The 26,668-nt window shown below is 30.2% G+C and overlaps 1 protein-coding gene across 3 annotated transcripts in view; it reads left to right on the top strand.

The window, feature by feature from the left end:
• LOC111032364 (lachesin-like) overlaps positions 1-26,668 on the top strand; it is a 103,491-nt gene that overhangs the window by 63,194 nt on the left and 13,629 nt on the right. For all 3 annotated transcript variants that reach the window (XM_022312658.1, XM_022312657.1, XM_022312659.1), the window contains exons 5-6: positions 1,364-1,571; positions 4,348-4,503. In XM_022312658.1, the coding sequence (XP_022168350.1) occupies positions 1,364-1,571; positions 4,348-4,503 (364 nt within the window). The remainder of the gene's footprint in view (positions 1-1,363; positions 1,572-4,347; positions 4,504-26,668) is intronic.

The raw sequence follows: 26,668 nt of genomic DNA, 5'->3' as shown, positions 1-26,668 counted from the left end.
AAAAATATATTTGCTCTCTATTATGTTCAATCTGTATAACAAAATCTTTAAAATATTATCTAATAATTAGTTGAATAGCTGAATTGAAAATATCTTACATATTATAGCGCTATAGAATACCGAGATTCAATATAGGAATTGATTTTTGAATGTAAACATTTTTATATTGTTTTTAAATATAAGGGTTGGAATTTACAAGTTCAACAGTTAAAGATTAGTTACTTTTAACTAAGGTGCATACGATGAGTTACTTTTTTTGGAAGTAACTTCTAACTTCACAAGCTCAATTTATTTCCATATTATAAATTAACTTATAAGTTAATTAATTTAATTGTCACGTTAGTAAGTTATTTTTTTCCTAACATCACAGATTTAAAATATATTCCATTTTGTAAAAATTAATTAAAAAAAAAAAAATAATAATTTATAATAATGGTATAATACTGCGTATTCGCAGAATATATTTTATATATTATAGACAGAATTCTGATAGTGTAGCATTTAATTTTAATTTTTATACATACATTTATTTAAAACTGCAAGTCATTTATTAAATTACTATGTTATTTGTTAGCTTTTAAAAAAAATTTAATTTTTAATTTTATATTATGAAAAAATGTAACTGATTTTTAACTAAGTGAAGTCACTTTTATTTTCTAGTTAACTTGTAACTTTTACAAGTTTAAATTAAAATAAAAGTAACTTTTAACTTTAAAATTATCTTACATTTTTCTATATTAGCTTAACTCAACGTATTAAGAAAAATTGTTAGTTAGCTCAGCCTTGAATGAAAGTATGATGACACACTGCAGACTTTTACCCAGTCAACCAGGTGATCGAAACTAGTTTAGTGCCCATATCATACATATACAATATCCGTATATTCTTTTTGTACCTACAGACATTACTGTACCGTAGTGAACATTTAAGGAGAGAAACTATCTGAAAACTATTCAGAGAGCTGAATAATAATAATTTGTGCTTATTTAAAATATTGTAAACAAAATTAAAAATTAAAAAAATTGAACTTTTTAAAAACAAACAATAATAATAACTATGGTAAATTGGTAAATGATAGATAATAAACAATAAGTATACTTATATCATAGATACCTCCCTATCATATTATTATTTTATTTTATGATCGTATACATGAGGCATTATTAGTGCATCTTTTGTATATTTTCTTATATTATACTATTGAAAGTTACGATATGGTTCAATAATCATTGCGATCTCGGGGATTGGAACATACTTGAATTTATAATATTTACGTGCAGTACTATAATACTCTCGAATTGTACTCTATTGAAAATTCTAAACATTTTATCTTCAATCCAGTCTTTTTTTTATTTTCTCGTAGGTCGCCTGGGTCAGGGTAGATACTCAGACGATTTTGTCAATTCACCACAACGTTATTACCCAAAATCCAAGGGTAACGCTTTCCTACAACGATCACCGATCGTGGTATTTGCATATTAGAGACGTGCACGAAGAAGATCGGGGATGGTACATGTGTCAAGTGAACACGGACCCGATGAGAAGTCGACAAGGGTACTTGCAAGTGGTCGGTAAGTATACGAATTATTTTTAACTTCATTCGTTCATGTATTGTGTTTCGATTCTATAGCTGGGTTTCATTTTATTGTACGTAAACCGAAAGTGACGAAGTAAAACATTTTTCAACTTTCGCTGGTAATTAATGTTATTTGTTTTATTTAATGTTTTAATTCGAAAGTATAAAATTCACTCAAATTAATTGAGTTTGTAAACTTTGGAAAATTTGCCAAGTACGAAATAGTATCAAAATATTAGACAGTTAGTCCAAAATATAATATAAAACTAACTATCGTGATACCATCTTAATATTGTAGCGCTTTATTCTAAACTGCAGGGTGATTTGACAAACACGCTTATCCTTATTTTTTATATTAATAATTTATTTATTCACATTTTAATTTTTGATATTTTTAATTACACATAGGTATCATATTTTTTAATTCTTAGATTTTTATATCATTTAAGTTTCTTGTTTGAAAAAAATATAGTTTGTAACACCAATGAAAACTCCTTAAATGGTTAATCTTAATACTAGAAAATATGGTTCTTAAGTATACTTAAAAATCATAATTTGAGTAGAATACGTATTATTTAAGAAAAAAAAATTGGGATGGGGGTGGGTGCGCATGCTTGGTGATGGTGAATCACTTTGGGTGTTCTATATGTACCCAATGGCAGTGGGTTTAAAATACACATGTATGAAAATGAAACACGGGGTAGTTATTATGAATATTCAACGTCAAGAAAATGTTTTCATAATTTATGTTTTATATAACTTTAATAATACCCTTGTTAATCCTTCATTAATATTATAATATTAGATTTTCCAAGTAAAAACTACGTAAGTAAATTTAATTTTTAGTCTGCATTATTTTTCTGGAAATTGTGTTACACATATTATAGGTAATGCCTAGTATATAATATGCTAGTCGACACATTTGACTCAAGACGCTCATTATAAATACAGGTATTAAAATTTTTGAAAATATTTGTTTACATTATTTTAAGTTGTTGATAAACAACAATTACAAATTATATAGTTTATTATTTTTTATCGTTATTATTTATAAGTTAAAATTTTTTTTTTAATGACATGAATTTTGAATTCCTTATCACAGAGCAGAATATTTTTTAGGATACATCGATACTTAAGAATCAAATTTAGACGAGTAGTTTACAGGTTAGAAGTAGGTGGTATTTAATGTTTCTATGAATGAAGTGAAGTAGTATATAGGAGTACCTACTCCGCAGAATGTTGGTCCTGCTCTCATTAAATATAAATACTTATATACTTATAACTAATAAACTATTTGTCCGACATTTGATATTTAGAGATAAAAACATTTCAAATGATATTCTGTTTGGTAGTATGCAATTAAAAAATACGTTGTCATTTAAAAAAGTAAAAACTTAGAAATAGGTAGTACATAATGTTGTTTTGTACCGACTTATAATTAAGTGAAATAAAAATTCTCATAAACGGTAGTGTCCTACGAAATAATCAGTATTTTTACGTTAATTGTGACACCCCGTATATTATGTAATTAAGGAATGAGGATTATTTATAATACATTTTTGAGATATTTAATAAAATTAAAAGAATACCAGATTAAGTATAATTATATATTATTATGTTATGACCTATGTTACTATATTAGTCAGTGGTAAAAAATTCACCATAGAAATTACAATTAAGTTTGAAAGTGAACCAAAGAACGTAAAATAATAATTATAACGTAGTAGTAATAATATTTTAACAATAAAATCATAAAATGTATTTAAGAGATAAATCAATGTCACCCAACATAAAACTGTAATACTAAAGAACTGGAAGAGTGGGGTTTAATTTCAGACTTGGTAATTAGAATACGTTCAGGTTATTTTTTTTTTGCAATCATAACATTTGGGGGGTGAATTCCGAATGGATTATAGTAGCCAACCAAAAATGATAAATGCTTTCGCTTTTCTCCCATTAATTCGGACGAACGATGAAATCTTTAATTTTGGTATGAATTAAAAGTGCAATGACCGAATGTATGTGATTATAATTAAATGTAAAGTTTTTCATCTTATATATTTACATAAATGAATGTTATTTACGTTGTAGACTGAGTGCAGTCGGATTGTTTCACTAATTTATTTGTTATTTTGAGTGTAAATCAAAGTTAAGTTGAACGTCTTCGATGACTGCTGCAGTGGTTGGCCACAGTAGCATTAAATCATCATTTATCCTCTTCAAAGGTTAGGAAATACAAAATATAGGTCACGAAATGTTACATATAATACATAATATTATTATGTATGTCAATATCAATAATAGGTATGATTAATTATCCCGTGTATGATACCAAATAGATTTTTATATTCTATGAATAGTGGGTACCTTGTTTTTTTACTGCAACTGAAGAAAACTAATTGATAAATAATTATTAATGAGTAATTTTACACCTAAGCCATCATATTATAGAATATATAGATACTTAAAACTGATTACTGTCACTTGTAAAACACCTGATATGTTATTATAGTAAGTATATATTACACACATTTGACTATTGTCGATGTTAATATTATGTTATACTATTAATGAACTATATTAAATTATTATGGTTTAAAATTGTTATATTGTCATATTGTTATTATTATGTATTCGTGAAAAGCGTAAAAGCATTTCAGTGCAAAAACTAGGATAATACCAACCATCGAAATTGAATCAAAATGCGACACATATTATAACAAATAATTTGAAAAATATGTTTGATTTTTTTTTTATTCTTTGATTTCAAGTACCCCCGAGCATCATAGATAAGGAGACGAGCACAGACATGGTGGTGCGCGAAGCGAGTAATGCTACTTTAATATGCAAAGCTGCCGGATACCCAGAGCCGTATGTGATGTGGCGGAGGGAGGACGGCGACGATATTAATTACAACGGAGACACAGGTAGGAACGCGATACCGCGTATGATAATAATAATAATAATAATAATAATAATAATAATAATAATAGTTATAATATGGCGATACAGACGCAGTTATGATAACGAGGGTCTATCGCGTATGCACATTTAATATATTATATTGTGGCGGGCAATAATAAGAAGGGTTGGCATGGGTGGGACCGGGCCTCACCAAAGCTTTTGGCCGGACGAGTGGAAATAATTACTGAACCACTTATGCCCCGATACGACAGATTCACGGCGACGGACAACAAGCGCTGCTGTAAATGTATAATATTAAACGTCCGCGATGGAAACTATTATACCTTCGGCGTGTAAATAAAATAGTATACACGAGATGCGTATTGGATGTATATTATAACATATGAGGTGATTCTTTTATCGACAAACACTCATTGTTTTAGGAACTAAAAAAGTTTTTTTTTTACAACATTTTAGATATCAAAATTATTAATTTTCATTAATATCATTTTTAAGTTTTCATTTTTTTTGATTGTCAACATATACCAACTCTTCATTTTATATTTCGAAGAAAATTTCGGGCGAGTAGTTAATAAGTTATAAATATTAAAGGGCTTAAACTAAGTCCTAAATTATTATTATGTAAAAATAATATTTTAAAAAGGTTATAAGTTTATGAAACAATGTGTGTTTCTTCGAAAAAAAAGAACCACCCTGTATACTTAATAGTTGCAATAAGTAAACTGACAATCTGAAAGTATGTTCCAATCTTATATAATATTGTTATCTGTATATTCACCTACCTTGTCTTTGCATGCGATTGACATGCAGATGATATGTCGAAATTGACTGGCTTGTATTTATTTTTCATTTCGATTGATGACTGATCTCTTGTGTGTAATATGGAACGATTATAATAATTACCGCTATACACTGCAAAAGAATAATTATTACTGTCATTAATTGACTGTCGGAAATGTTTTGAACGCGATTTCTGGGGCGACCGATCGTCTTAAAGTTACCAATACGCGAGACACGTTCGTCAATGTCCTAGTTCAACTCGTTTTTTCGTGATATTGTATGTGTGTGCGTGTGTAATTATGATGAAATTCAAGGTCACGAAAAATAAAGGTACATTGTGCCAGGTGAACTATACTATTATAATACGTATACATGCTAACGCCTAATTATAAGAGCCACCGGCGCGGCGGGGGTAATAATCGCGCGCTTGCTACTTTCTTTCTTTTATTTTTATATTTAATTGCGATAATTTTCTCGTGTACATTTTTTTCCGTTGCACGGTTAGAGAAAAAACATATCGGTATAATTATTATTGTGATTTTTGTACAGTGTGTACCGCATAATGTATACACGATATAATAAGCTTAACACGACTAGCCGTTTTATCACGTACTTTCAATTTATTTCGACCGATTATTCTCTGCACCGACCCGAACCTAATATAATAAACAGTGTGTAATACGCAAAAGTCGTCGTGAGCTTAACAGCAATAAAAATAAAATAAAAAATAAAACTTTTTTTTGTTTTGTATGTATACACTCCGCTATTGTTTCGCTACCAAATTACAATAAAAGTAAAATGTATACGCATGTATTGTGTCGGTGCATGTAATCGCGTGCATGAGATACCTACCTCTTATAAAAAGTTATAATCCTGCTATATGCATTAGTATAATATACAAAGGTTACAGAAGTGGTTTGTAAGTTTCGGTGTAACCTATAATATGTGCGCACGTTAAAAATATTTAAATTTATGTACGGAATTTAGTGGATTACACTTTCAAGGGTTAAAACTTTTGTTATTATACGTTGTTGTTGGTGGTGGTGGTGGTGGTGCCGATGTCGGTGGTGGTATTGTTAGACTGTTGGAGGCAGCGGTTGCGGTGGTGGTAGCTAGTGATGTCGAAAATTTAATTTACCACTGTGCTATCATTTTTTCAAATTAAGATTTAATATAATGTTGTTGTTGTTGATCATTTTAACCATGGAAAAAAAATAACAACACATTGACTGACAAAGACTTTTGAAGTGATATATATCATAATAAAATAATATATTTCTCTGGGGGATTTTTTGCAATACATACTTACATTTTGCTACACATTTTTGGAACATTTTAATCGCTCATTCTGGAAGTGACAATAATTCCATCATTTTTTTTATGTAATTATATTGCGATCCCTGTTATGATATTTCTGTTTTTTAAGTTAAGAATTTATATTGATGGGCGCTTGAATATGAACTTGTTCTCTGAGTAATCAAATCTTGTTGTTTTAATTATATACTACAAAGTGCAAACACTAAAACTATTTAGCTATATATTTTATCGATTTCCTTTGTTTTTTTTTCCTTGAAGGAAAAAGTATGTTTGGAAAATTGAATTATGTTGGCAATGAATTGTATAAGAAAACTTTCAGAAAATAATCTTTAAATAAAATGAAAAAAAGTATTTAAAATACAATTGTTGCCAAAAAAAGTTGTTTTGATTTATTACTTGAGATTGCAATAAATTAATATATTTAATTTAATTACATTCATCTAAACTTAAAAAATAACTTAAAATATTTTACGATACAAAAATAGTGAAATAATTGAAAAGTACCGTTTGCTCTAATATTTCATTATTTACTATATTTAGTATTTTTTTAAACCGATACAGCGATTAACTCAATAAATAGATAAATGAATTCTTAAATTATAGTTATTTTGAACATCTTAAACAATCATGGACATTTTCATATGTACCTACGAGACGTTTCGTATAGGTTAGGTTAGGTATTTTAAATAATTATTATGTTACGATTGAAAAAAAATTGTTATCATATTTTGTCCAAATAAATAAACTGTTAAACTTAAAATAATGTTGTCGTAAAATTTATAAATCCAGTGTTATGGTTGGCAATTAATTAATATTAAGTCACCGACAAAGTCTAAATACTTAGGCGTCTTAGAGTTTAGTAATTGTATATTAGATATGGTTAGTATGAAATAGTTCTAATTTATATCGTAAGTTTGCACTCATATTATCTAATACTTATTTTTCAAGCAGCAATTTATCTCGGGCATGTTAAAAATGTTTTGATGATAAAACTTTGTTGTCCATTTTGCTGCTTTTTTAATTGACTTCATACTTAAACTGCGAGAGCGAGTTGAACACAAACTCCGTGTATAAAGACGTTACGAATTATTCGCTGTACCATTTTGGAATGTGTACCCACGTGCCCATTATTTTCCCGTCAACTGTATTTGCATGTTTGTGTTAACCGTTAAACGAGTATAATATATTGTTGTGACTCTTTCACGAGTGTTAATACACGTACATTTCCGGCATTTACATTGCCAATATTGTCTATTCAAAAAAGATTCTTTGCAACGTCAGTATTTATGATGAAATCAGATTTTATGTTTGTTTTTTCATTCGAACATGCGATATTACATGCGATCAAGGATGCCTACGAATTGGGTCCTACGAACTTTAATTTTAATTTTAAAACTATCTAAATATTAAATTTACCACCCATTGTAGAAAAAAAAATGCTCATTAAACCGACAGCAGTATCACATGTTTTTGTTGCTAATCTATCTATACAATATACGCAATTATAAGGAATAAGTTATTAAATAATTAAATAGGTATATAATAATAGTATAATCAAATGTCAAATAAGTTGAAGATAATACAAATAATAAATAAAAAAAAATATATGCAGTTCACCTTTTACAATATTATACTGGTTGGGTGCTTTTTCAATTAGTAAAAAAATATTTGAGCGGGTAGAATAAAATTATGAATTAAGTTATTCACTTCTAACGATTGGAAACAATATGAAGTTTGGTCAAAAGTAGATATGAACATTGTCAATATTATATGTTGAATATTTTTTTTGCTCATATTTTTTAGTGAAAAATCAGTCATCCGATCTTAACAATATTACCTAATCGTGGATTAACCAATTTGAACAGAATATGTATGATGATAAGTAATTTTTATCGGGAACTAATTCGAACCGCTTTATTTCGGCCCAGGAATCAATTCTGTATTTACCGTTAAAGGATTGGTTTACGAAACGATAATAAATAATACGTATGCCACGATTTGTTTTGTTTTATAATAAACGCTTAAAAAGTTTTGCTCCTCTTAATTTTGTTAGTGTTTATTATCTTCAATTAATCAGAAATTATTTGCGGTTAAACATTGGTTTTTAAAATTTGTAATATTCCGTTTTATCAAAATAAAAAATAAAAGAAATATATTATTACGACTCGAGCATAAATATCGCGCAATCATATTTTTCAGTGTTCTCGTTTAAAACTAAAATAATAATGGTCGTAAAAGTATAAAAGTTTGAAGATTTATTTTATTACTTTTAAGTGACATTAAATGCGTATGAATAAATTTGATTTGGTTTATGTGTGTGTGTGTGTACAAAAACTTCTAAATTTTATCTATAAAATCGAAAATTTTCAAGACTCGTCACTCGTGATTTCCACCGTTTCTAAACGGAAGAGGATATTGTTATACAGATCGAAAAATTCTATGATCGTAAATACGGCACGAGAACGTTTTCAACTGCGATAATATATGATTCGTAGTTTTTTTTTAGTTGAAAACTGCTATCGTCGTCGTTTAATACCTACTCGTGTGCTGTTGTTGTTGGGCACGGTGCATTTTATTAGTTTCGCACACTATACTGTCGTGTGTATCAGCGAACAACGTACTATGTCGAACGTAAAATTTAACTGTTATTGTTTATCGAATTAAAAACTGAGACCATTGAGAACTTGACGACGAAAATATTACAAGAATTCGAAGCACGCGGGCGACCTGCGATCGTGCATGTCGTCTTGTAAGACCGGAAAACCGCAGCTTTACCTATAAATAACACCAAAGGTGAGGGGCATAACTAGTTGAAAAGTTTAATTTTTTTAAAACTTTTTAACTTTACTAGCTTAATTGATTGTTGAAATAACATTTTTCATTCGATTTAAAAATAATCTATCAAGATTCATTTTTTTAAAAAAATTTTTGATATTAAACATTTTTTACATTGCTTATTGTACACTATAAAAATAAAAAAAATATTTTAACAGTATAATAATAATAAAAATATTGTGATTTCTGAAATGTTTATTGATAAGACCAATGTTATGTATGTATAGATAGACACAAAGTACTCCGTATGTAATCCACGTACTAATAAAAAAGTAGATTGGGTTTTTTTAAATTGTACTAGATAAATATTTTTCCATATTAACTTAGAAATTGGTAAATCAAATTTGTTATTTTTAACAATTCATTTCAAACTTAACAACCCTTCACTTAACTTTGGATTATTCATTTTTATTAACTTGCTCACTTCTGCCCAACACATCATCATTAATATGGTACCGACATACTGCGGGGTTGATGCTTAACAGTTATTATTACACGGATGAGAGCTTCTAAACAAAACATGGTTGTACAAGACGTGTGCTCGTATAGTCAAGTGCCGCTAAATATTTTTGTTAGTTGAATGAAGTTTGAAACAGCTTTATTTTTCACATCGTGGGAAATCTCAAACCATCAACACATATTTTTAATGAATAACCATTAGCTATACACGTTTCTGTGAATATTATAATGCAACGCAGGTGACAATACTGCAATAATGATAAAAAAATACACTCATTTTCACCCCGTTTTATGGCTTTTGACGTAAAACCTAAAAATATTTTAGTTTCATTCGTTAAATTTCCAATATTTTCATACGTATTCTTACTGAATACAATGCTATTATTTGATACATATAAAAGCATTACAAAAACTTATTAATTTATCCAGTGTGCCGTCCTGCTGTCGTCCTACCGAAATATCGTTATAGGAAATATAAAATCATCGGATACGTACCTACAGACATCCAAAAGCAGTGGTACCTAAACATAGGGTTCGGTCAGCCACAATTTTTTTGAAAAGGTGGACAAGGGGCTGAACTTCTGTGATTTGTAACTCATACTAGTATTTGCATGATTACCTGCTCAATGAAAATAAAAGATAAATATTGATAGTTATTTATATAATTATATACTGTTGCGGCTGTGGGTTCTGTCTGATGAATTCTAATTTCAGTTTATTAGCCAAGCATTAGATGCATAGATGTTATGAACTAAATTGTATTTTATTTAACTCAAAGATTACAGTATTTTATTTTAATTAATAAAACGTTTGTGTTAAAAATTACATTATTTAAGTGACCACCTTCATTTTGTATACTGTCAGCTACACGCGTTTATGCATAGATTGTACTGCAATATAAGCCGTAATGTTTTTTTTTTGTCAATATGTGACGTGTACGGTGTACTGTATGATTGCTGATAAATTAATATAAATACATCATGAACTTTAACTTAAAACAAAAAATTAGTTTATCTTATCTAACCGAACGCAGTACTCTTTAAATCGCCAGAACCCAATACTACCGCACCTTATTGTAGTTTGGACCTTAGACAATATTATGTACAATGTATTTATGATTAGTGATTACTATACATAGGTAATCAAATCAAACTACGTGAACGCCTTTTGGAAGTTAAACAATTTAAACTTTCAAAAATTGTTTCTCTATACAAAGTGAAAATATAAATTTGTGGCTGCACGAGAGTCTTGGGGCCGTTGAATTTTCATTGAGTTCACTTTTAAAAGTTCAGTGCCACTTCTTTGGTCCGAGAGAAAAACACCATACGAATAGGAAACGGTCCCAACGACTGCATAATATCCTCATCGCCATCCACCCACAATCACCCCCTCATTAATTGCGATTTGAGGCGCAACTCTCGGTACTTATGTTTTACACTGAAACTACAGGTATAATGATATAACGAATGTCCATATCCAGCGGGACCGATTTGTTGTTAGGTAGGTATAATGACCCACTCGTATACACACATATATATTTTTATACTCACTGTATGTAACGTTATAATTGGAAGTAGTGTCGTATACGGTTATTTTATTTATTTATTTTATTATTTTAATTATATTTTACCGAGTTGTTGTTTTGTCCGTGATGATTCGCCCTCGAATCATATTCTGCGTGTGTGCATATAATATTATCAACGACTTGTGTACAACCAGGACTGTATTTAGTTGGTAAAATATGGGCTGATTTTAAGGGGGTTCAATTTTACTTTTAAATTTTATTATTTTAATCTCCTTATAAGTTATACCCCCATTTCCTACATTATATTTTTCATTTTCTAATTAGGTATCATACTTTATTATATTATCATTTTCTTTAGGTACCGCATAAACACGTCCTTGGTAAGTTGTTGTATTAAACATCAAAAGTGACATAACTTCCACCATTAGTTATGATAGTATTGGTATGGTTAAAGATTTTAATTCTGGAAGAATAAATTACATTTTTGTACCGTAATTTTTAGCATGTAAGATTATTTAAAAATTTAAAAATTACTTTTTAAAACCAATACATGTTTTTTTCAAATAACTGGACAGCTTTTATTTCTATTGCCCCCCGGGTAAATAATTTCTAAACACGGCCTTGTTCATAACTGCCCTACCAGTAATACATCCATACGACAAACCTGGAAAACTCGTGTTGGTCATATATATGTGTATATATATAGTGAAAATCTTTTTGTGTACACGTATAATACGCACGTATTACATATCATCATATGTATGTGTGTGTGTGTGTGTGTGTGTGTGTGTGTGCGTAACACACCGACGCTACACATCCGAATATCTCCGAGCACTGCACTTCCTCTACGAACCCGTACCTCCACGCTTCCCCGCCTGTGCCTTTGGGGAAAACCGTACCGAAAAGCCCGTGTGCCCCGAGCAATTTATATATTACGTCCGAACGACGGCGGCGGTCGCTCGGGAAAACATAACGAACCTCCACCCATACACACACTAACACACACACTCGTCCGTTTGCGTCCCGCCTTCCATGACTGTTCTTTTCCAACGGTCAGTATATCTTTTTGATGGTCGCGGGGACGAGCGGTGTATATATAATATATATAAATATACGCACACCGGGTGTATGTATGTACCTTGCATTTACACACACACATATATATATATATATACGGTGTACACACATACATACAACCCCCCGAGGTAGATATTCGGCTAGACAGATTTGCTAAAACCCCGGTCACCGGCGGCGGCGTCACCGTCCTCCTCCGAATCCACCCATACACACCTCCACCGCCACTGCACAGTTATACCCTCCGGGAAATCGGTTCGTGTGCAGTGTATCTTTTTCCCATATCGCATATATGTACATGTGTGTGTGTGTGTGTGTGTACTTGCCCCGACTTATTTCCGCCGTGTACTACGTTATTTTTTTCCCATCTCTTCGACATTTTTTCTCATAAATATAACGTAACAAATATGGTCACCGCCGCCGCGGTGGCCGTCATTGTTGGTCAGAGATTTCGCCCCAACGGAAATAAGCGGTGTACCGAATCCCAATATAATAATACGCAGTATACTTCCGGTTTTGGTATCGGAAATAATTTAATTTATATATTACTAACCTAACCTACGAGGAAATAACGTGCGATTTGCGCTCGCACGAAATCGATAAATGGAGCAAAGTGGATTGAACGAAATATAATAATATTTTGATCGGTATTCCAGCATGTACGTCCAACGTATTATTATTATTTGTATTATTATTATTATTACTTATGGCGTAGTAAAACCACGACGTAATATATGGTCACAAACATGATGTTTTCGAACATTCCGAGGGTGATACATTTTTAGTTTTTATTCGTTTGTTTTGTATAATATATTATCATCTAGGACGAGTGTCGTGGTATGTATTTTTTGTCGTCACCGCAGCTCTTGCAGCGAACCGCGTTTGAACGTATAAACCAACAATTTCGTAATTCGAAATGAAAAACTTGGTAATTTTAAGATAAGTTTAAATAAATGGATAATGCAACGTACTGCAGTAGGTTAAATGAAAATACCTTCATAGTAATAATGAATTAAATATTAATGCTAAAGTTAACCTTTAAAGTTTAAATTAATTTAATTTGTTTATTATAATTCTACCATTATACATTCTAACACATTGTTGTTATAAGTTATAATATAGAAAAAATATCAAAATAAATAACAAATGTAATATTAAGAAAAACAATGTTTTTTGAAATATGCTGTATACATGATTTTTTACCAAGTAGATCACCCTATTTTCTTCAAAAAGCAATTATACAACATCTGATTTTTGGAATTTTTAAATATATCTACTTAAAGACTATATTTTCAAATACTTAAAGTTTTTTGTGCAACTTTAAGAATATGCTGTACAGATACACACTTTTGTATTTTAAATGCAAATTCTTCTTTTCTAGGGTAAATTATTTAGCAGATAATGTGTCTACAAATCTTGACTTATCAAAATACAAATTTTTTTTATTTTTTTTTTATTTGAGTATTTAACTTTGTGTAGCTACTGAGGGCAATAGTTCCAAGATAAGGGGGTTGGAAGATAGGGGGCTATTGTGATTTGAAAAGTTTAGTAATTAATATTAATCTATCAGTGTTTATAATTCGTAAAAATGGTCCAAGTACAACAAATACTAGAATATTTAATATTTTTATCTTTAGGCTATTATTCTAAGAAACTATTTGTTAAAAATGTTGAATTTTATGCATAAAAATGTCTAAAATAGATATCCAATTAATAATTTATCGTCAAAAGGCGAGGAGAGGGGGGGGGGTTCTAATTTGAAAAACTTAAATTTTTATGATGACAGGACACTTCTTAAGTAGGTAGTACAAAAAATCAGAATTGTAATAAACTAATTTTTGAAGAGAAAATTGGGAGTGAGCATGCTCGGCAAATTACCCTATATAGTATAAACTTTTCCAACTTGTTTATTACATTGCAATACATGAAACCAAACTTTAAACGATTACGGTATATAAGCGTGCGTTATTAATAATTCGCTTTCGGCATCGGCAATGAGCGCTGACAAGCGATAAGTTCACACGTGGCTTTAAAGGTTCAACGAAGACGAAAGTAATATTTCGTTGATATTGTACTTATTCCGCTACACAAATACCGAGAAGAGGAGAGTGGCAGAACCTTGATTGTTTTACAAAATACCACCTATTCGAGAAGACGAAATAAGATTTATTATTTTGCGAGTTTATACGGTTTATTTTATGTTTTTTTTTCCTCTCGTCATTGTACTATGTTTAATAATTGCGTATTAATATTCAGTTTACGTCCTTCCGTGTTAAGTTGTACTCTTACACCGTTTGTCGCACTCATAATACTGCGTTATAATATTAATGTATATTTTATGAATACGTACCTATAGATAATGTGCAGAAGGGTTGGTACATACGGCATACGCACTCGTACAATATAATATATTTCGCATCATCAAATAGCATTTACGTTCAAGTCGTCTGAAAACGTACACAATATAATATTTCATTCGAATCGTAGAACATAATATTTTAATACACTTTACGTGCGCGTTATGATTTTAGGGGTACAGACTAGCTTTTGAGGTTTCGAACGTTTAAAACACAATAATATTATATACGTTCTGCCGATGTATATATCTTTACCTTACGTATTAAGTAACAACAAGCTTGTAACACTACACTTGGCTGAAGTATATTATATAATGCGTGAATAAAATATGCAGTGTTTGTGCGCCAGGTACGTTTTACCTACACTTAAATGTAATATTACAGACAGAATTAAATAGGTGCCTACCATATGGACGTGTTTGATTACTGTGCCCCCCCCCTTCCCTCTGATCGCGGGGTTATGTGATTAGCCCAGAATGTCTGGAGTACAAAATATATTTTGTATTGGGCCACGAGACTCCGTCGACGACTCATGAGAAATAGATTTGATCGAATAACGTTTGCACGAGTTTGATATTATTGAATACGTTAGGCAACCGAATACTTTATAGTTTATACACTGCATTAAGTTTTCATGAACTTGATCGTTGTCAAAGTAAACCAAGAACCCCGCATCACATTTACAAGATATAAAATATAAATCTCACATAAGCAATAAGAGGAAACTTTGATAGTTTCCTTAATGGTTTTTGTTTTAATAACACCTCATTGAAAATTGTTTCTCAATAATATGTAGGTATAATATATTGTAGGTGGACTCAGAGTGCGTATACTTTTAGTACTTTCATTCATTTTTTAAAAATTGTTTTCATAATTTTGATCGATTTAAATTTTAATACTTGCGATATGTTACGTTATTTTTGTATTGTCGAAAAACATTATTTTTTAAATTCATTCATACAAATCATTTTCAACATTAATTTCATTGTTTTTATAATTAAAATAAGAGACTTTTTAAATGTTTGGAGGTATTTGTTTATAAAATGCGCAAAGATGTGTTTATTTTTTAGTGTACAAAATCGTATCTAGTTGGTGCTTTTTTTAATATTTACAATTGTTACTCAAAACGTAAGAAAAACTTAGACTCGAAATTCGTTTTGTTGCCTAGTTACAAAATCATGTTCCACAAGATTTAAAATATTTTAGTAATCAGAATCATTTTGGAATGCTTTATTCAAATTATTATATTTCCACTATTAATCAACAATGAATTTTTTTTTAACGTAATTTGTTGTACGGATTAATGTATAGGCAATATACGTAGCTACATGCCTACATTACCTTGTTGAAGAACGTTACTCTCTTTGTGTGCTATTTAGTATTGTGTATTTTGTTGGCCATGACACAATATTACTTCATCATATCATTGTTTGAACTTCAAAGTTTTGTGAACGACTTTGGTACAAATTGTTCACCTGAATACATGTTATATTACATATGACTTATCAATCATAGTTAAAATTATATGGCTTAATCATAATGCTATATCATCTTCTAACACCATCACCTCAAAAACTGATAAGTGGATATATAGAACAATGAGACGAAACTTCCAAACAACTTTGTAATATAACGTACAACAAATATTTGATTATAATAATTTATTAAAACCTTTATACGCTATCGATTGTCGGTAGAATTTGGTTTGATATTTAATTAATCAAGCTATATTGTTATTATTATTAGTTATTATTACTGCTTACATATTCTACCGTAATGTGGAATTTATAATCACTCAAAATCTTAGCTTAAAAACTATTATTAAAATATGTATTCTTAAAAAGATTTTTTACTTGTATAAATTGTTGTGTTAGCTGCATTATGTTTGTTGGTTTTCTGTTACATTACGCGTCTCTGCTACTCAAATAATAGTAAAGATTTGTAACAAAAACTACAAATTATTTAAGATTGTATGTGCTTTTCTAAAGACACTTGCCAGTATTACCTGCAACACTGGGTATTTGCAATATTATAAGCCTGTGGTTATTCAGTATTATTATATTCTCCAAACTATAAGTTTTTATTGGTTAGAGTGTAAATAAAATAATATCATAGTAGCTAGCAAAGGAATGCCTTAATAGTGATAAGAAAAAGAGTCTGTCGAAACGAGGGAGTAAAATAATGCAATCGTCATCTGAAATAATTGAACTTAACCTGAGTAGTTAATAAGCCCATTTGTTGGTATTTTTTTAAAAATTTTTTTTATACAAATTATAGTAGAAATAAAAATCTAAAGGATTTTAATTTTATGAACTATTTTTTTTTTGAAATTTTGTCCTACCGTTTTTACGGAAATAACTTATTTTCGGTGTCTCGTGTTTCTTTCAAATCCTGGCTCTATATCGTATTATCATATTATAATATATATAAAGTGTACTTTAATGACTTAACAACATGTACATATATAGGTAAAAACAGTAATAATAATACAAAATATATTATACGCTCGCGCCAAAGATAAACAGCCCTGAACGTTATTGCGCGTATCCGGCGGAGGGAATAAAACAAACAAAAAGAGAAAAAATAAGATATTATTATATTTACGTCCGAAATGTCTGTTCGCTCGAATGCCAGTCCAAACGTGCTGTTGCCACACGTCCAAGAGAGGGAGTCGGCGATAAAAATTCGCCAAGTCGTTGTGCGCGACGAGTGTTCGATATTGTCTCCTTCTGTACAGTCGAGAACGGAGAAACGAGCTTAGATATTATATTATGTACAGGTCCGGGGGGGGGAGTAGAAGGTGTATGTATATATACACATACGCACAACACACGATTATATGATATTTATTTGCGCACACGTCATACGTCTTATTTATAAATAATATATGTATGCTCGAGTGTATATGAGGCGTTTGTTACATAAAACTTACATGCTTTGGCGATAGGCTTTTTTGTCTATTGTTTTAAGACGAGTACGACGATTACTTGAGACGTGTTAGATCAGAGGTGTTTTGAATGTAGTATTACTGCACTTAGATTGCAACACCCGATATAACTTCCACCTCCGCCATACACAAAATAAGCACTTTTTTAAAACTTTGCTTACAACATTTTCAGTAGTTATCTTTCTTTCACTTTCCATGATTACTGTGAATGTTGAACGTACAGTAAAACACGTATATATTTAGCGTTACATTGTTAATTAATAATTATCAAAAAAATAAAACGTTTATTCAAATAATTCGTTCAGCTCCAATTATATGAATTATGAATGGTATTTGAATAAGAATACTAAATATGTGTACCCGCGGTAACATCACGTTTATGACAATGGTACCAAGTACATAATAACATTTAATAATAATTACATTTATTAGAAACATTGATATTAGAAAATTGAAATTAAACCTCGATAGAAGATACTGTTAACTGCGAGGCAACTTTTTTAAACATTTTCAGCCGTGGTTATTAAGAACCATTCATTTTTATTTATTTATTTTTTTTATTCATAGTACAGCTTCAACTGCTAGGTTATTAGCTTTCAACAAAAAAGTAATAAGTAAAAAGTATTTATTTACATAATATAGTAAAACAATATTTCCTTAACTTCGTTTGTACATATTAATTTGTTTTTGGTTACAATAAATCATTCATTTTTAATGTGTATATAATTATAATAATAATAATACATTTATTTATTGCCCCACGAAGTTATTAATACAAATAGAAAAATCCAACATTGCTATTTACTGAGATAAAAGCTCTAGTCAAAGAGCACGAGTATTCTCATTAAAAACTTATGATAATTCAGAAATTAGAAGTAGAAATAAAATTTAAAATATAAAAATTCAACATTTTTGCAGATAGGTTAAAATTAATGTAATAGACCCATAAATAACATTTTAGATATGTTGTATGCGCCAACCAGTTTAGTGCACTCACACACACTAATTAAATTAGAAAAATAAAGACAGGATCGTTTTCGTAGTAATAGGCCCAATGAACCAAATGAGCTGAGACAGCACTTTGTAAAAATTATATTTAAGAACGTAAGCACAGGCGTATCGGGACACTGATGGTTTTATCAGTACTATACGTATGACTGTGGTGTTTCTTTGAAACCAGTAATTTTGTGTGTTGGTTTTAAAATATATAAGAATATTAAAATTGTGAGAATTATTTTATTTGGCGTACCTTTTGAAAGGTAAATGACAATCAATTCAATAAAAATAATATTAGGAATATGCTTTTTTTATTTTCTTCATAAATTAGTGTGAAACTAATTTTTCATCTTTTATTTAAAATGAGACTTAACTAGTAAAACTTACTTAATAATATCCGTTGGCTTCGTAGTTATACCTCTTAAGTCATTTTTATAAAAAGGGTACACGAGAAGCAAAAAAACCGTGGTAGGCCAAAGTATTATTACGTTGGTTTTACATATTTTATTGATCGAGCTATGAGGTTTTTTATTTTGTATTTTATCATATGAAATAACTGTCAAATATTAGTTATCATGATATACAAATGTGTAGAAAAATAAAGTATATCCATTTCAAAAAAAAAAAAAAATATATAAATATTTCTACTTACGAGGTCTTGCCGTGAGGCCAATTTTATTATATTATATCATCGGGGATCTTAGTCCGTATGCGTCAAGAATAATCTGCACCCAACGAGTTCTTCTACATGCGTAAAATCCAAGTAGAGTAATAGTTACTGATCTGTGAAACCGATTTGGGAGTACTTGTTACTTCTTAGTTATTGATAGCTACATAATATTAAAACATTTTTAAGATTTATTACGTTCAAGTTTAAACTGTCCGGAATGTCAATGTAAATCGTATCAAATAACAAAAATATTGTATTCATGTTTATTACATGTAATCACCTGCAGATCACTTAACACCCAACCCAAAAACAACCCTCAGCTATCTCTCTTGGCCGTGCCACGGATACGGTCAAATATGTGTGATTATAATATGTACTTCTTTGCTTCTACGATTTCGATACAAATCCCTGCTGACGTGAACTTTGCGTGTCGGTTAATATCCATTGCCTCTGTTCATTCGTTTCATTTATTCAGACTTGTTTTTTCTTTCCACCACGTACGTTTTTAATTTCGTAGTAAATTTCGCATATCTCAGAGCCATACAGTCTCGTAAAATATCATTGTTTGCCCGTGATATCGTTCTTTTTGTGTCCCGTTTCGTATCTTGTTTTCATTTCGCCACCAAATGTTATGTTGATGTATAATATGTAAAACACTACAACGCATATGTGTATATACATAAATGTGGGGCACTAGACATTATAATAGCTTGCCAACTTCTTTACGGTTTCTTAGGATTTCATTTGTGACAATCACCAACAACGTCGTCTCAAATACAATGGAAGACAGTATACTCTACAGTGCATACATTTTAAGGGAGTACAGAGACTGAGGAGTAAAAAAAAAGCAATTATTAATATCTCAAGATTCTCTTGATCAAGATGCAGGATTTATTTTTAATTAAACGCGTTTGCTTGTTAATTATTATGAACTTTATTGCTCCCGAGACTAAAATGTATGTGTTGTATATAAGAGGATTTCTCGTCATGAATTATGATGACGTTAATACGTTGTTATTAATGAAAATTCAATTAACTATACATTTAATATGGCAGTAAGATCACAGCAATTTTCTGAAATTAGGACCAACCTTATACAAAATACTCGAATCTAAAGATATATTACTAGACAACTTTATTTTCTCAACTTTTTAATGTATTTCATAAAAATTAAAAAAAACGATTTGAATATCGTGATGGTATTCGACAACAACGACTGGATATAATAAATATCAAAAACAGTTAAATAATAATATTGTCTAATATTAAACTGTAAGAAAATAGTCTTATAGAAAATATATTTTTATCAAACCGAAAACGTATTATAAATTTCAAATAGTTTATACTGTTTTTATTGTTCATTGGCATTCTAACAGATATAATAATAATACATTGCAACAACAGTATCACGTATAGCTGCCATAGATAGTTTACATTTCAGACTTCAGTACGATAAATTATTCAGAATTGGTTTTTTTAAATTTATTATTATTACTGTTAAAACATAATGTTTTGGAGCATATAGAAATGTTTTAACGGTACATAGTTGTGTTTCAAAAATATCAATACTCAAAATATATGTAAATATTACTGTCAGGTGCATACGAAGCTCGATGGGTTAAAAGCGAATTGATTTTTACCTTCGTATGTTTTGTACACCTCCGACAGAAGTTGCGTTATGTCATACCGTGTGTAATATATAAATAACTGAAAAGTTTAAAGAGAATAATTGACATTGATCGTAGAATATTTAAATGATTTTGGTGGTAATCTTAAATATTTATCCGTATAGAACACACACTTAGTGTATAACGTAAAAATACTCTCGCGAATAAAATTACGATAAAAAGTTTATAATATCTGCAGTGTTTGTAATTAAGTAATCCTGCAGTAAAAATATGATTATATTATAATAGAAGTATTATAGCGTGCTATAAAGGATCGCGAAGTGGAGTTTTAACAGCATTATAGAATTTTTTATAAATACATTTTTTTATCGTTTTTATTTCAAGTATTTTTTTATAAACATTTCGAAGTTGTTTTTAAGTTTTTAATGTTAAAAAGCGATTATATTTAGTAAATAGTAACGACGACTACAGGTTATGATATTTATTATTATTCTGCTATATATCAATATATATATGTATACATATAAAAATACTGAAACAATTTTGTGAAACTACAATAATTTATTGTTTTTGATGCAAGTATAATAATATAATTAAAATGTACCTGTAGGTACTTCATTAAATTAAAATTCACCTAATAACTATAAACAACGAATTGTAAAATAATGATACCCTAATATATTGGCTTGTATAACCAATATAATTTACCTAAGCTGGATTAATTATTTATCCAGTTATTAATTACAATAATTTCTTGGATAATATACAGTACTATATAATTTACGTAATACTCTGAGTACCCTTATCACAATTAACGAATTTTCGTCAGATGTTGCCGCATTGGTTGAGTCGAAATCCTTAGAAAATGACCGAAGATCTCATTATTGGTTTTTGAAATCTATATTTTAATCGTTTCATCGCGCATAAAATTAATTTATACTCGCAGATTACTATGGTACGACTGGTAGGTATATTATATTATATCCGGGTCAAATTAGGGCCAATCGCACGGTATCGTCGAAATGAAAAAAAATAATGCCATATTCTCTACAGCAGTGGTTAATTTAATTTTTTTTAAGATATTAAATTATCTAGCAATATAAAGGAGACTAAACGAGCAAGAATATAATATTGGTAAAATGCTTTATAGCAGAGAGATGGATACAAAAAATAAAAAAAATGGGTTTTTCGGGACGATACTTTATAATAAAAATTATTAGAAATTTTTAACACTTTACCTGTATAATATAAATTCGATTTTTGGTATACATAGCATATGTCCTTATACCACCTAATATAATATTTTAAATAATGATTACATTTTAAACCACGTAGAATTTCATTTAAATACATATATAAAACCTCTAGGTAGCAGGGGATGCCATGAGTAGTGATTCGCAGACATTTGTTTGCATATTATTTATTATGGAATACACCATTTACAATTTTTTGTAACCCAAACATATTACACATGATATAAGTGACTAAAATATGATTATAATGAGAAATAAGTGACTGTGTCTCACGAGAAGAAGCTTTAAAGGTACCGTTTCGCACTGAGATCTTTTCGATATTACGCGACCTGAGATGATACTTGGATAATGTTCATAGTGCGTCCAAAAAAAAAGGTATAAGCCGTAAAAATTATTTTTATTCTGTATAGTCCATGTGCATCCCTCCTCATTTATACCTCAGGGTGCACCACAAGGAGTTGAACTGGAATACGCCCTAAAATTACTTTTTGGGATTTTTATTTTTAAAATTTACTAATATTTATATTTTCAATAATTTTGTCAATTTGAAATTTCAATATTTTTCTGTTTTATTTATTATTATACATGGTATATTTGTTTTTTTTTTTATTGATTCTTAAATGCCGTTTTTGCAAAATCAATTCTCTGTGTTTCGAATATTCTGATATCCTCAAATTCTCAATGAATGTGATTTTTTGTGTTTCACTGATCTACATTTTTCAGGTATTTGTTAAGAACATTGCTAATACTGAACTATGTACAAATTGTAGATTTTCTTCATTCTTTTCAAATCTGAAAAATACTTTAAAAGGTTTTATGAGTATCTTGTAGTAGCTATAGTAGACAGTAGTATAAATAGCTAGGCTATTGGTATTAGATACTTATTCTTATCAAAATTAGGTACCTATTTTTTTTCTGATAAAAATGCAAGCTGTACAGAATAATAAACTACTATCTTGCATACTGCTATAGTAGGATTTTATAAGACATTTTGAAATTATTGAAGTATCAAATAATATTTTAACACATATATAAATAATACATAAATTAAGTGACAATCCAAAATAAAAATAAATAATTACTGAAAAAATTGTCATTTTCACAGTTTTTGACCTTTTGGCCAAATGGTCTTATTTCTCAGGATCGCTTCTAGGAGTTCCAAGTTCCAACCCTAGGCGAGGAGGCTGTGCTAAATTTACTGGTTTATTGGTCAAGACGTGGTACTTTTCTATCGTGAGACAGTCTATAACGATATAATATTATAATCTGTTATGCAAATTGGGAGTGACTTATGAATTTGTTGGGATGAGAAGTAGTTGGTAATTCAATAGTGTTGATGGTAATGTAATCGGATACCGGTTTGCGGTATTAGAACCGGAATACTGAAAAAATCCATCAACGCCAATCCCGGGTGCTTTGAAATTTCACGATTTTAATTAACAATTTCGAGCATTATGGTTTTCAAGATTTTCGTAAGAAGAGTGAACTTTTTGTAGTTATGGTACACCGTTTTCGGTTGATATTAATATTGTGCAAATCAAATTTAAAATGGAATATTTTGAGTTACGATTGGATATTCTGATAATCTAACCAAAAAAAAAAAAATTGAAACAGTTCTCCATGGTCACACATAATGTGATAATTATCATTCATGATTTCCCTTTTCGGCGAACAAATGTTTTCAAATATGAAAAACTACAAACATTAGAATCAGTCCACTATTTGGAGAAGCTCATCGGAAGTTGTTTGCGAATTGCCTGAACTTCAATCGATCAGAATATTGATTTATTAAATTTAAAAAAAAAAAAAACAATAATAACTATAAAAATGTATGTAGTCCTCAATAACTTCCTCTGGCTGTAGCAATTTGGCCCACTCTTTCCTAAAGGTTGGACTTTGCTTTCAATAATCTGTGTTCTGTACATTGTGCTTACTGCAGTATTGTTGTAACAATGAACCGGTGTCTGCAAAGTTTAATAAAACCTATTGAATCAAACATAATTTTTTCTAATATAGATGTAGGAACATTTTGCTTTGAATAAAATTATAAAATTTATTTGCGCATTTAAAGCGACTCGACGAACAATATTCGGGAAAAAATAAAAACACGTTTAATTCGAATATTTTTGTCGTTTTCCTTATTATACGCGCACCTCGACCATTTACGATTTGAAAGGATCGGCTCGCTTTATTATTCTCAACAAAAGACGAGCAAAACGTAGGTATTATACTGAATCAAAGCAATACTATATAAACGACAATGATTTTTTTGCATTCGTTATATTTTCATCGGTCGTGATTAAGAGGCGGCGCAATAAGTATAAAAACGCAATCTACATATATATTTATTACATTAGATTGCACAGCTCCTCCGCACCGTTTTACAATGAATATTCATAAGTTGTCCCACTCACCGCGACATCTCGCCCTCCGACCCACCCACCCACCCTCGCCGCACCGACTATCGCCTAAAGTGAGCCGCGCGGAAACTTTTCGACCAAGAATAATATTTACATATTTTATTACATTTTAAACGCTCTCGTTTGTAATACTTATATAATAATAATATACACCCTCCCACACGCCCGGAGGGGGTGGTGACAAAGGGTACCCGTTGCTCTCAGAGGTCCACTGTAGGCGGCGGCGGCGGCGGTGGCCGATCCGAAACTTTCCCAATCGTATCGTCGTAGCAGTATTTTAGTTATATTCATATCGATAACGACGATTGCCGCCGATGTTTAATAAATGTAAATGTCTCCACGGATTTATTATACTTATTGTTGCAGTGTTATGCGTATCATTATTATTGCGTGTACCGCATTTCGCCTTATCGGATGTATAATATATCCTCAGACCGCAAAACAAATAACGATCGCTGCCCCCGCCGGTGCAATCTTCGAACGATAAAAGTAGTAATATTCTTTTCCTCTATAACAGCCATTACTCGGTCCGTTTCTATTTTCTACCGAAATAACCCAAAAAATATAATATCAATACTCGGCACTCACCACGCGAGCATATATGTATATGCACACTGCAGCATGTAATTTTTATTTCTTATTCGAAATTTTTCAAGAAAATTTTTTCTCTAAACATGCAATAAATTGACAATAGGTAACTGTATTGTGTTTGATAGCGTTTTCTACTGCTGAATATTTGTCGTTCCGATAACTGGAACAATTTACATCCATTTATGTAGTGATTTTCACGAATTGAAGCCTCAGAGAGAGAGAGAGATATAGTTGACAATTACATTTTACTGCACACCTCGCCTGTTATAATAACAATTATTAAGTTTTATACAAATTATAGTGCTCCAAAATGTTATAATATTTTTTCCACAAGTTTATTGTATTTAATTTTTTGAAACCTTGTTTTCATTTTAAATAAGTATCTGTATTAACAATATCCATAACACTCTCGACTTAATTTTTTAGCCGTTTAGACCGCTATTTGCATATTATCAGATAGAGTCTGTCTTATCGAGAAAAACAAACGGTTATTATATAGGTACTTGCAATGCGCTCAATATTTTTTTTCCTAAAATACCTCTGTAATCGTATACTTTATACAATGTATATACTCATACAGTGTAGGGAAATGTATTACTATAATATCGTGTAAGACGTCTCATTCCAAACTTTGTTGTGCGTGTACGGGTATGTATTGTGTATACAACATGTGGATTGTTTCAGACATCGAACTGCTCGAAAACATTAAAAAGTGCGTTGTAATAATAATAATAATAATATCGCGATAACTGTAATTGAAAAACGTACATGTTCATAATGCAAATGTGTCTTACGAACGTTATTATTTTGGTCGATTGAATTTTTAATGCGCCAGCAATCGATAAAAAGAAAAAAAACTAACAACTCTGTTATCTTTTTCTCAATATCTGTACACATCCGGACCATTATTATATATGTACTATGGATCATCACGTTTTCGACTTTCAAACTTCGCACACACACGCTCACTCGCATATAAGTATACCGCGTTGTTAACTTTTAAACTTTCTCTATTTCGCACGCAATTACGGTGCGATATTTTAGCGCGCGAGAAACGTTACGCGAAACGCTGTCATTTTATCCTCCGTAATTTTAATGCTCGCGGTCTTTTGAAAACCACCGCTGGATAACGTACATTTTATGATATTATTATTTTTATCTCGTAATGAAAATCGTATGCGCGAGTATATCGCGTTTGTATAAACTTTGCGAAATGTAATTTGCCCATATACCTCTACCTACACAATATTATACTCCACTCGGTACCTACGTTACGCGTCGTATTCGCATATACAAATGAAAACGTAAAAAATTG

The sequence above is a fragment of the Myzus persicae genome, unplaced genomic scaffold (assembly GCF_001856785.1).
Source record: "Myzus persicae strain clone G006 unplaced genomic scaffold, MPER_G0061.0, whole genome shotgun sequence".
Lineage (NCBI taxonomy): Eukaryota > Metazoa > Arthropoda > Insecta > Hemiptera > Aphididae > Myzus > Myzus persicae.
This window is presented reverse-complemented; position numbering and strand designations above follow the sequence as displayed.